Here is a 13,196-nt window from a genome sequence, read left to right as displayed (position 1 = left end):
GACTATATTAATTTGAATGAAATGGTATACGGCTAGTTCAAAATATAGGCTATCTTATAAATAAAAATAATGCATTTTACTAATTATATATTAATGATATTTTATTAGTACGTACAGTCCCGACATAGAATAGGCCACCTTTTTTCTGTGGGTGTCGTAAGAGGTGAGTAAAGGAACTTAATGGTAGAGGATTGGGCAGCAGCGTCCATCTTAAAACATTTTTAAAAGCCTAACTACGGTTGCCATCCCGCCTGCCAAGCGTAGCAATTACTGGCAAAATTTCCCTTATAATAAGGCTTCTGTTCAGCAGTGGACAGTTAAAGGCTGATATAATTATGATATTTTTATTCATATTTCTTAGAGGAGTTTCTGTTTTTTTTTTAATATTTTTGATAATAATAGTTATATTTGCAGTCCATACAGAGTATTTTCGTGTTGGTCTCATATTAATTTTGTCGCGGTTAAAATAGCTATATTTCTATTTTAAGGTTTTAATATGCGATGATTATCTTTTTTCATCAGGTGTATCGTCCACTAGAATATGCAAATCCCATGTCAAAGGTCACCCTAAACCGTCTTAGTCTGCATCTAGTTTATTTACATTTTATTACTTCTGACATCTGAGACATCTTTTTAATTAAAAATTTGCATTTTATAACTGTCTTCTAGTTAATTATAATAGTAATTATGTTTTTTACATTTATATAAATTAAATTTCTACTATCGTCCTTGGGACTATTTTAAACTATATTTCTTTATGATTGTTGGTTGAGATCTTTTGTTCATTTTTCAGCGTGAAATATTTTTTATTTGTGATTAAGAAAATTGACGTTTTCTTTGCGGTACTAAATTGAGTTGCTGTTTAAATTGCAATAAAATTGGCATTTTATGAGTTTTTACGATTTAACTCTGCAAATCTGTCTACGTTGAATATAATAATTGGGACGCTGTTTTCACCTTCACAAAATTGTAAAGTCATTGCGGAAAGTTAGTTATGAACTATTGAAATAATTGACCCGATTAACTTGATTTACTTACATAAATATGTATGGTATTTTCCTTTACTTAATCATTTTATATTTATTACCTTTATGTTATGTTAATTTTATAAATAGGTTTTGTATAGTATTTTTCTTAAATATTATTTTTATTTCTCAGATATTTTAATAACCTTTATAGATGTAAAGTGTGATCCCTGCACAATTAGTGGATAGTTTCATTCTCTCATTGCTTTTAATTACAAATAGCGTTCAGCAATGATGATGTTGGCATCTCAGGGATCTTAAGATCGAATCCCAGCCCAGCTCTGAAAAATTATGCACTATTTCAAAATATTTTGTCGTTATTTTACTCATTTATGATATACGAGTATAGTTTTCTGTTTTCCGAGATTTTATCGAATTTTATAAAGTTTCGAGTACACAGTTTAGTTCACGAAACTTCAAAGTGTACGAGTTTAGTTTTCATTGAATTTAAGGAAATATTTTGTAATGCTTAGGTACTTATGATAAATTTTAAATCGATACAGAAAGTAATTTTTAATTCTTTTTAGAAGTAGCGGTTTCCGCTGTATGTCTTGATATCTCTGTGTGAGATGAGTCTCAATGGGCCAACTGACCTTCTTTCATCCTCATCTATCATCTCTCACCAGTGTCCCGCCTGCGTATACCGATAGCGCAGATGCGGTTACCACAGCATTTTCACCTACTAAAAAACCTATAATACGAGTTCTGCTTATTTTGGAAGTATAAAGAACTGTGTAATATATTTTGTGGCATTTATTTAATTATAATTTTTCTCGCTCTTTCCAGGCGGCGATCTTAAATTTCACATCTACAATATGTGTGGTGCGGATACTGGATTAGGACTGGAGCGGTCGAGGTTCTACGCTGCACAGGTCGCCTGTGGCCTAGAGCATTTGCATAAGATGGGCATCGTATATAGGTAAGATTGGTTAAACAAAAGGTAAAACTGATTTATTTATTCTCAATAAAGGATGGAAAGATTCACTCGGTAGTTAACATTAAGTATTTCTAAACGTTTCCCTAAAATTCAATTATACAAATTTGGAACGGATCTATTATGTTACCACTGTTGAATTTACCTGTTTGCTACTTCACTTCTCTCGTGTTTTTAGAATCCTAATTTTTACACTATTAATGTATTGTTACTGATAATAATTATGTTTAAGAATGTCTTTATTTGGAATTTCAGTCTTATAGTAAATTGAATTGGACCTTATTCAATTACTAACAAATGTTAAATAATACCTTTCTGATGTAGACATAGAAAATATCAATATAGGACGTAAATTATATAGCTGTTCCGTACGCGTTAGATTTTCTTAAAGTATATAAAATATCACCCTTGAACATTCTATAGTTTTCTTTCAGCTTCTCAAAGGTTGATTGTACCAGATCTTTCTATGGGATAAGTCCGCCATTGAATATCAAATCATTTAATATGTCCAATGTAAATTATGTACAAAAAAGATTTCACAATACAATATAATATAAGAAAGAAATATTAATAATCTCATTACATAAAGTCATTATCAAGCCATTATGTAATATATTTATATTATTGCAGAGACTGTAAGCCTGAGAATATTTTATTGGATGACGCGGGCCACGTTCGCATCTCTGACTTGGGGTTGGCGGTGGATGTGCCAATCGACGGCAGCGTCCGCGGCCGCGTCGGCACCGTTGGATACATGGCTCCCGAGGTACAATACCTTTTACCAGACTATATTGCACGCTTCGCTTCACATTGTTTTATGAGTACATCCCACCACAGTTCACCGCACGTCATTATTATATCATCCACATATCACATTTCACGTTATCATCTTCCATTGATTTATATTGTCCTTTAATTGAACAGAAATTGTTATTGTTTTACAATTATTTACAATTAACACTAGAAATACACTACGATAGCTTTGCTGAATTGGCAAGTTAGACATGCGGAAATTCGTTTCGTAGCTATTCGTTTTTAAATATAATTAATATTTTTAATATTTTTATAACATTTCGTTTTCATTTTGTTAATGTAAGCATTTATTAAATCTCTTATTTTGTGGATATCCTGGGGATTGCAAATACAACGGTAAATTAAGTATTTTTTTATGGTTCCAGAAATTTAACTATATTTTATTTAATCATTCTTTACCGCATCTAATGATAGACAGAGATATTTTCGTACTCCGGGAGGGACTGGTTTGGGTGTAAATATAGAAAAAGTGCAGATACTAATATATTTATTTTTTCAGGTGATAGACAACGAGAGGTATACTTTCAGTCCAGATTGGTTTTCATTCGGGTGTCTGGTGTACGAAATGATCGAAGGTCGGGCGCCTTTCCGCGCGCGGAAGGAAAAGGTGAAGAGGGAAGAAGTCGATCGACGAGTCAAGGTTAGTAATCATTTATTTATTTTTATTTATTTATTGCAACAGAAACAAAAATATACAATGACAGTTGAATAATTCAAGTGAAATACAGTAATACTCGTATAAATATAGATTGAAATATATACAAAAAGGTCAGTTTTATTCTTAGTGCAATTTCTTACAAACAACCTTTGGTTAAAGGAGAACAGATAGAAATTCTTGCATAAAATATAAAATCATGCGCAGAACACTGAAATTTGATGTTATTATGTGTAGTATGATACCAACGATTTGACAGAATTTACATGATTAAGTTGTGCAAATTTAGTGCTTTGGTTTATTTCCTGTTGCGTATTAGTAAAAATACTTATTTCAGTAGAATTTGGAAATTAAATAGTGGAATCTTTATTTTTTAAATTGTTCAACTGTTTTTTGATATTTTGAAAAAAGAATAGTAATGGTAGATATAGTAGTAGGATGAAGTAAGGTCAGTCGGCTCATTCTTACATCTTCATTAGAAATTGTTAAAGTACGATGGTGTAGACAGATGAAGTATCTGATATACAGTATATATAATGGTTTTTCTGCGTCTGTTGATGCAGCATGAACAGGAGAAATACTCGAGCAAGTTCAGCGATTGCGCGCGTTCGTTGTGCTCTGGGTTACTCGCGAAAGGTCCAGCCGCGCGGCTCGGCTGCGGTGCTGGTCGGCGTGGCGCCGCACGTGTCAAGCAGCACAGATTTTTTGCTATGCTCAACTGGGCGCGGCTCGAGGCTGGCATGGTGGAGGCACCCTTCGTACCTGATGTGAGTCTGTTCTCTATACTCTTCAATATTTCGCTACCTCGATCCCTCTTTCAGTCTTCCAATGCCCCTATTTTCTATCCTTTTTTCCTATTTTCCACTTTTCCTCCTACCATTAAAATTGTTTTATGAAATTAAACCTAATAAAGCCCATCATTCCCATTACTTATTTTAAAAACCGCTATTTCGCATGCTTACAATTTCTTATAATAAAATATATATATCCTTTTAACACAAATTTCATACATCCTTTTAACACAAAGGATCTATGAAATGATGGTATAAGGCAGAGGGAAGCACAAAAGATCCGTATGGGTCGACGTGCATCGGCTTAGCTGACCCCATATGCGAATAAAGGATAAGATAAGATATTTTAAAAACCGCTATTTCGCATGCTTACAATTTCTTATATTAAAATATACTATGTTGTGGTACTACTATCGTACGGCTCGCCATCGACAGGGAGTTCATCCTCATGTTCTACAGACTCAATGGTCGCGTACTGCGCGGTTTCAGAGATGTTTCCTCCCACGAACATTTAGGTTGTGGAATGTGCTCCCTGCCGAGGTTTTCCCAAAAGACTACAGCATGGGGTTCTTCAAAATGGGGGGTAAAGAGGTTTCTTCAGGGTCGGCAACGCACGCGTAATACCTCTAGTATTGCAGGTGTTCATAGGCTACGGTAACCACTTACTATCAGGTGGGCCGTATGCTTGTTGGCCACCTCAGTGGTATAAAAAAATAAAATAAAAATAAAACTACCCCTACTGTCAGTGTTGTCATTGTGTTATAAAATTTACATATATATATATATATATATATATATATATATATATATTTTAGCCGCACGCTGTATACGCGAAGGACGTACTAGACATCGAGCAGTTTTCAACGGTGAAGGGTGTGAACTTGGACGCAGCGGACGACACCTTCTACGGCAAGTTCAACACTGGCTCCGTGAGCATACCGTGGCAGACTGAGATGATCGAGACCGGCTGCTTCGCTGAGCTCAACGTGTTCGCAAGAGGTTAGTCAGTGAATACCACCTGTGGAATATTATTATTGTGGGCTTAGTTAAAATTGTGTACTTTTATTATTTAATAAATTTATATAGTTGTTTAAAAATTTTATTCAAATTTATTGAGAAGTTTTTGCGTGAAAAATTAACAAACATCCATCCATCCTTACTAATTTCTCATGTATAATATTAGATAGTATGTGAAACGCTATATTTGTTGTTGTTTATGGATTTATTATTTTTTAAAGAAAATGTCCAATTTCATTTATAAATAGTGTACCAGTGCCTGGTAGTGATTTATATTTGACCCTTGTATTTTGATGTGGACAGCTGAGGATGGGCGAGAGGCCCGCACTGCAGATCTACAGCTGGCGCCCGCGGCCGCGCCCGCAGACGAGCCTCGCGGCTGCTTCGTATTCGCACGTCGGGTTAGTTTACTATCCTTTACTGTGCTCCACAACGGATTATGATACTATAGAAATAATATAGAAATAATTTGTATTCATGTAAACTTTATATTTTAATGTAATAACTGAGGGTTCCGAATGGTCCCGAAACTTGTCGAGCTTTCTCGACTAAAATACACGTAAATTTATTACTAGTTATTATACATGAAAATATAATGTGTACTCACAAAACTTTTGTGTAAATCTTATTTAAGTGTTTTTAAATAGTTTTTTATTTTTTTTTATTTTACCACCCAATTAGGATTGCAATTTCAACTGAGAAGAAAGCGCAAGAAACTAAATAGTGGTTTTTATAAGTTCAATATAAAAATATATTAATTTGTAGAAGTACAAACTATCAAATAATACCAGATTTAAAAAAAATTGCATGCAATTAAAACAAATAAATAAGTTATTTACTATTGGTATATAAATCAAAAAACCAACATCAATGGACAAATTCAGCAATCAACTTTTAAAATACTACTCAATTTTAAGCACGCATGTTCTGTATTATGGCGTATAATTAGAACCGGATCATGCACACTACGACCGACTGCAATGCTCAACTAATAGTCTATTTTGTTTATTTGTTTTAAAGATTTATTTATTATGCGCTTGCCTTTAGTGACTGGGCCTTTCAATGGTAAAGCCACAGTGTAAGGATCAACCAGTGTTTTAACGCGTTTGATATATTCCAAACAATTATATATTATATTGTTTGATAGGCATCACATTGTTTAGACATCGCTGTTGGTATATTGATAGGAAAAGAGGTCTTTGTACTGTGGTAAAGCTATATGTTGTGTTTTAGGTCCTGTGCCCGCAAAAGAAGGTGCCCCCGCGACTGCGACCGGTACCGGTGCCCGAGCACCTGCTGCAGCCCGCGTCGGCAGCGCCGACTGCCGCCGCGCCTCCCGCACCGCCCGCGACACAGCCTCCGCCCGAGGACGCCACCGTCAACAGCTGACCATCGGACGACCATCTGACATCACACTAAGTCTACGTATGTATACACGTCGCTCGGCTGGGCTCCCCTGCTTCTAGGGGTCCTGCGCCTCCCCCGAGGCTAATCGTCCAGGGGTCCCTCATCTAAAAGATTTGGAAGTACTCTTTCAGATCTGCGACTCTGTGTCGGCTAGGTCTACATTCAGAGTTGTAGATCCAGATTCATTAAAGAATTTAAAAGAAGCCACAAGTGGCCTGAAGGAAGTCGTCCGCAATTATAACAGCTTGTGTAGCTAGCAGAATTTGTCTGTAAGTATTGGAAAAAAATAATTGTAAGGTGCATCGCCTAAAGGCGTCCACTGTAAAATCCTATTTTTGTTTCAGTCTGTGATTTAATGTTTAAAAATGTCACTAAATTAAAAAAAAATAAAAAATAAACATAGACTTAAAAATTACAATTTAGTTGTTGATTTGGTCGCCTACCGATTGCTTATAATTCATAAACACTAACCTATTTTTCAGTTTTTTAATTGTCAAATAAAAATAGAGTTACTCTTTGTGAATTATCAATAATTTTTAACTGACCAAATGTCAAAATACTGACTAGGTTGAAAAGTTCCTTGTTTTGCAACAGAACTATAACGGGACTAGTAAACAGTCTGATAATCTTAAGCAGATATCATACAGTTTATTGTATAATTGACTGTTTCATAAAGTGATCGACGTGACGATTGCTTGCCTTTTCTTTCGTTTTTATTGCTCGTTACTAGTGCGGAAGTGAAGAGGACATGCGCGTATTAGTCGTTTTTGAAATTGTTATTTTTGTGCTAGAATAACATTCTATTTTCAGATTTAATGAATTTTTATTATGAGGGTACTTTTTTATTGTAGATTTGTAAAGTTTTCATAGTATTTTACTGTACTGTTTGAATTTTCAAAGAAAATGTATATGGTATAATATTTACTACATATCTTATATAATAATACTGTTATAGTATTACATTATCTGTGTCTATATGTAGGGAGTTCTCCATCTAGGTCTGTCGGTTCGACTATATAATCGTATTAATCTTTGGAACCATGACATAATATTTAGATATTAGTTTATGTATATATGTTTATTTATATGAAACAACTTTTTAGTATCTCTGTATTGTATAAATAAATTGTATTGTATGCAGTATTCACTTATATCGCCTATTTTATTATTATTTTATATTATTCATAACTAAAGAACTTAAGCTATTAGAAGATACTCGTATTGAGGGGAATATTAGTATTATATACAACACGGTTTTTAAATGTTTTTAAATGTCAGGCTTTTATTTAAATAAAAAAAAAACTGGTCAACTGGATAGCAATGTGTCTTCTGTTAATAATTTTAATATGTAATTAATAATTAATATTTATCTACTAAAGTACATTTTTATAATTAAAAAAACTCTATTGGTATCATGCATTATGTTTGTAATATGAATCTTAGTACCGACTCCCTCAGATACAATCTGTCTGACAATAATTTTTTTGCTCTGATCTTACAGTATGTCACCTTTTAATGTTTATAAATTACGTAGACTATTTTTATCTTTTTTTTATATATATATATTACTATGTTTTCTTAGAAAACTCAAACGGTAACATAATTATAATGTATCTTCGAAAATTAACAGAAATCAGTATTTTAAATATATGACATTGTCGAAATATTAACTATCAAATTAAAAGTTCAGTTCTAAAGAGGTGTCCGGTCAATCAGTATATCTCGATTATGTGGATGTAATGAAGAATAAAAACTAGATTAGATATAGAAAAAAGAAAGAAGAAATAGAGAGACATGTGTAATAATAAAACATAATAAAAATGTTTAATTTCTTTTTAATTTGATAGATAATACAAACAGTAATATATTTAACGCAGTAATTTATTTATGAGAGACCCTTTTAAGTTCCTGAATCGCGTCTCTAGTACCGAATGCTCTCTAAGAGAAGCAATTATCAATGCATCGTGATGTAATTTAGACTTTATTAAGTAGGTTTACACTTAAAACTGTCAGTTGGTCATTTTAAAAATTATTGCACAACCATAAAAGCAGACGGCTGGATTTACATAATGAACAAATGCAAAACTATTGTTATTTATTGTAATAAATTTACCATACGAGAATAGTATTTAACGAGGAAGCAAATGTTATAGCAGTATGCGTTGACTGATATATACTTTTTCTACGAGTATTTTACATTTTTCGCTCAAAATATTGTATGTGTAAGGTTGTTACACATTTGGCGTTATCGACTTCATTTCCAGGGAAATAACGTAAGTTCCATTGAAATGGCAACGACGTGATTATTTCTTTTTTTTTTTTTATTGAATTAGCTAACCCAGTTTTATATATTTTCCAACGATTTCAGAAACGACTCAGTTTTCGATGAATCAGTTATGGAAACCAACTCATCTAAATTGCCTATACCCTGTGTGACGAAATATTCTTTGGTCCAACGTATATAGTAAACTAGTTAACTGGTCAGGTATTGGATATGATCTTATAGTATGTATTAATAATGCTATTTTGTATTACGATTCTGTCACTAGCCACAACTTTGTGGATCGTAATTTAACAACGGATCTTAGTCCCCTAGACAAGATTATTAGATTTTCAATGTATGTAATAAATGACCTTTGAATAGAATATTGAATTTCATCATAAAAATAATATTATTATTATGGAGTCTTCATATAAATGTAGTAAGTCGGAAAATCCCATACATCATTACATTCCTTAAGGCGCCTGCAGAACATCCTTCCTTTTAGAACTTGATTACTGGCTCAATCTCTTCTTTCTCTCCTAGACTTTTCTGATGTTGCCCCCTAGATCCCACACAGGAGCTGCAAAACCAATGTATTAGATACATCTATAATAACCTTCGAAAGTTCGACCACATATCTGGTTATCGTAGTCAACTCAAGTGGCTTCCCATCAGACTATGGAGAAATGTCCACATTCTTACTCTCTTCAATATCCTTTTTAATCTAACATTACCTTCGGGAAAAGTACAAATTTCGCGAGATTGATGCCCGTCTGAGATGCAGTAATGACTCAATTATACATTTGCCTTGTTTTAATACTCGAAGCTATGCCACGTCTGTATGCTGTACATGCTGCACGTCTCTGGAACTAACTTCCTAATAACTTGAAGATGGCACAATCATTAAAATCCTTTAAAGCAGGTATTATTAAATTTTATTCTGAAACCTCTTTTTAATTGGGCCAATTGTGAGTATATGTATGTATGTAGGTTTATTATTATTTATTTATGTATTAATGTTATTCAATTTTTACTAGATATAATTTAGTTTATCTTTAGCTCTACGGTTTTTACCCTTATACATTCTTCAGTTTTCTTTCAGCTTCTCAAAGGTGGACTGTAAGAGATTTCTTTATGGGATAATCTTTTAATGTATCCAACATAAATTAGTACAATAAAGTTTTTACAATACAATACAATTATTTACAATTGTATATATTATAAATTTTGTGTCATTCGGTTTGAAATTAATAATAAGGAAAATTATAATAGTAATATAAAATCACGACGTTGCATTTCCAAAGGTCTTGTTAAGTATTTCCTGTAAATGATATTTACGATCTTAATGTTATTTTAATGACTTTGACAGTGTATATAGTTATATACTATTGTGTAAGTTGACAAAAAATGCTGCAGTCACTGAATGTGTAACGACCCTAAAGAGTATTAAATGAACAAATTGTTTTTGTACTATTTATTTCTTTTTCCTATGTGTATTTGAGAATTTTTGAATGATATTATTTAAAGTATATAAAAGTATTTTATGTTTATTAGAACCAAGTGTAAGGGATATTTTTATTGTACTATATTACTCATTTTCTAAGTATCTACATGTTAGAAAAGTTATTATTCTTGACATTTTTACAAACAATAACTTACATTTTTTTTCTTATAAAAAAATAAAATCAAATACATATTAATTCATAGAGGATTATGGTGGTTTCACAATTTTGTATATCAAATAGACCATATTAAAAATATTTGAAATGGTAAAATTTAGATTATTATTCAAGGACAGAAAACCACTTAAATACTATATATTTCGCTAAATATTGACGTGCACAATTTAAAATAAAAACATAAATAGATAATCGAGCAATAATATGGAAACGAATTGTCTATGTCTCTTTTTGTCTATGGTATATTGTAATAAATTTTCTAAAATCTATATGGTTTATGTCGAGTTTGTATAATATAAACCTATTTATGTACTCCCAAAACGTCTGATGTAAATGTAAGTTGTTATAATTTAAATTATTGTGAACCCCCGCACAAAATGTCCGCAAGCGCCATCTTTTGTATATTGCCAATATCAAAAACATACTTCCATATTATATTAGTGTGTAAGTATTAATGCATTTGGATGTGTACCTTTATTTTTTATTGTATTTTAATATTTCAAACGCCTAATATAATGTCTTGAGCGTCGCGGTGTTTTCATTCAAAGGGTATTTGTGTAAGATATTATATTGCTGTTGAACAAGAATATTTTTTTATTCGCACTTGTATTTGGCTGAATGGATGTTCTTGTCGCTACTTCATTTTCGTCCATTCCAAAGCAAATTGTCATATAAAAATAGAACAAACTAGTTGAACGAGTAGTACATAATTTAGGACGTTTTTGATGCTCCCTATTAGACTCCTTAAACCAATTTCTCGTGTGAGTTCGGATATTATCTAGTAGTTGTATTAAAGTTTTTGGTGCCGTATTAATAATTAGTAATTAATAATAAATTGGGTATTGTTTTATAACTGCCTTTATTGATTATCCGAACTTCACGAGCACATTGGATATGGTTTCATTAATTGGTATTCCACCTAAGAAATCGTGTAAAGCATAGTACCACAAAAGAAACAAAAATTAAATAAAGAAAAATAATATAAAATCATTGTATTGACCATATGACGACGTTTTAAAGGAATTTATTATTGTCATATGATCACTGCACACATATCTAATTGTTTTTACTTAGACTATGCTCTACATATAGTTGTAGCGAAATCTAATTAATGTTAGTGGTATGTAAAACAATTATGATATAAAACCACAAAACTTTTTAGTTGTGATTCTTAGGTGGAAAGGCCTATTAAGTTCTAGTGACCAACAATATTACCCTGAAATAAAATAATAGGGCTGCTACTCGTATATGTATATATACACATAAAAGCGATGCAACGAGGCACAACAAATATCGATAAATCTATTAAAAATTAAGCCACGCTTTACGTTTTTCATGGTGTGATGTCGCGTCGGTTTTATGTATATATTATTAGGTCAAAAGAATGTATTAATTCAATTCAACGTACGGAAATGCTTAAGTAAACTCAGCGTCCTAACGTTTTGTACTGGTTAGGAAGTCAACTGTACAATACTTATTAGCATATTGAGACGTTGGAATTTATTTCTATAATAAAATATCACGGCGGATTAGGGACTTTTATATTTGAAAACTTTGGAAATATTTAATCGATTGTAATGTCCCAAAGTCCGTAATAGTCGCCGAAAATACATTTAAGGCATTTAAGAAAGTACTTGTCACCGAATTTTTGTATGAATTTACATATATTTGTTTATTATATTATAATAGACGAGCATATACCTGTATCATACTCACTGATGCATTTCGATTAAATGTGTGGTAATATTGTGGCGTTCAAATGCTGTGCCAATGGAACGTTCTCGAACTGTGGCGTCATTCTGTTAACTAATAGTATTATTTAAGTATTTTTGTTTTAATATAATTCACAGTACGACCTCGATAGATTAGCGGCATCGAGGTATCCGAGCTCTTTTGTCAGTCAGACAACTAAGGATCTACGTGTAACCAAGTGCAAGTTTCACTCAAAGCTTAATTTGACATCCTATTCTTAAAATAACTTTTTTGAAAAATTACAGATAATTGCGACGTTCCGAAACTTTATCAAGATAAAGTTATGAACGCTCTTAATCTATGCCTAGAAAAGAATATTAAATGAACAATACAGCGGATATCACGAAATAAATACCTAAAATGGTATTCGTAATATTGTTTGTATTGTCATGTTTTTATGTGAAGGTTACATTTCAGATGAACCACTATCAAAGCTTGTACACTGTACTTAGGTCGTCTGTGTTGGACTAACTGAGCGACAAATTATTTTATTGAGTCGAGTCTGTTCGAGTTGTTATTGTCTGGTTTCTCATAGGGTTCTAGAGAGTTCATCATACAGGGTTTTAGATTCAGAATCAGATAACTATGCGTTGAATTTATGTAAAGCAGGTTATGTAATTTAAGAATTTTAATCATCATTTATATTTTGATATATGGCATCTATAAAGCTAAAAGCTACTGAACAGTATTATTTTCGGGTCCCTTAGACAGTTATCTAGAAAAAAATCACAACGTCGTTATATCTATCTATTTATTACTTCATCATTTTTTAAAGCTTCATTTCGATTTTTATAGGAAGAGGCTTATTCAGGGTCGGCAACGCGCACGTAACATGTCTACTGTTGTAGGCGCTAATAGGT

The 13,196-nt window shown here is 32.4% G+C and overlaps 1 protein-coding gene across 2 annotated transcripts in view; it reads left to right on the top strand.

Moving 5' to 3' along the window:
* The window catches only part of LOC113514241 (G protein-coupled receptor kinase 2), a 64,004-nt gene extending 56,060 nt beyond the window's left edge, over nt 1-7,944 (top strand). For both annotated transcript variants that reach the window (XM_052895307.1, XM_052895308.1), the window contains 7 exons: nt 1,812-1,944; nt 2,590-2,725; nt 3,272-3,412; nt 3,991-4,194; nt 5,034-5,217; nt 5,539-5,636; nt 6,469-7,944. In XM_052895307.1, coding sequence (XP_052751267.1) covers nt 1,812-1,944; nt 2,590-2,725; nt 3,272-3,412; nt 3,991-4,194; nt 5,034-5,217; nt 5,539-5,636; nt 6,469-6,624 — 1,052 coding nt within the window. In that variant the 3' untranslated portion in view covers nt 6,625-7,944. The remainder of the gene's footprint in view (nt 1-1,811; nt 1,945-2,589; nt 2,726-3,271; nt 3,413-3,990; nt 4,195-5,033; nt 5,218-5,538; nt 5,637-6,468) is intronic.
* Nucleotides 7,945-13,196: the final 5,252 nt, after the last annotated feature.

Source organism: Galleria mellonella, unplaced genomic scaffold (genome assembly GCF_026898425.1).
Source record: "Galleria mellonella isolate WM207_F2 unplaced genomic scaffold, CSIRO_AGI_GalMel_v1 utg270, whole genome shotgun sequence".
Taxonomy (NCBI): Eukaryota; Metazoa; Arthropoda; class Insecta; order Lepidoptera; family Pyralidae; genus Galleria; species Galleria mellonella.
This window is presented reverse-complemented; position numbering and strand designations above follow the sequence as displayed.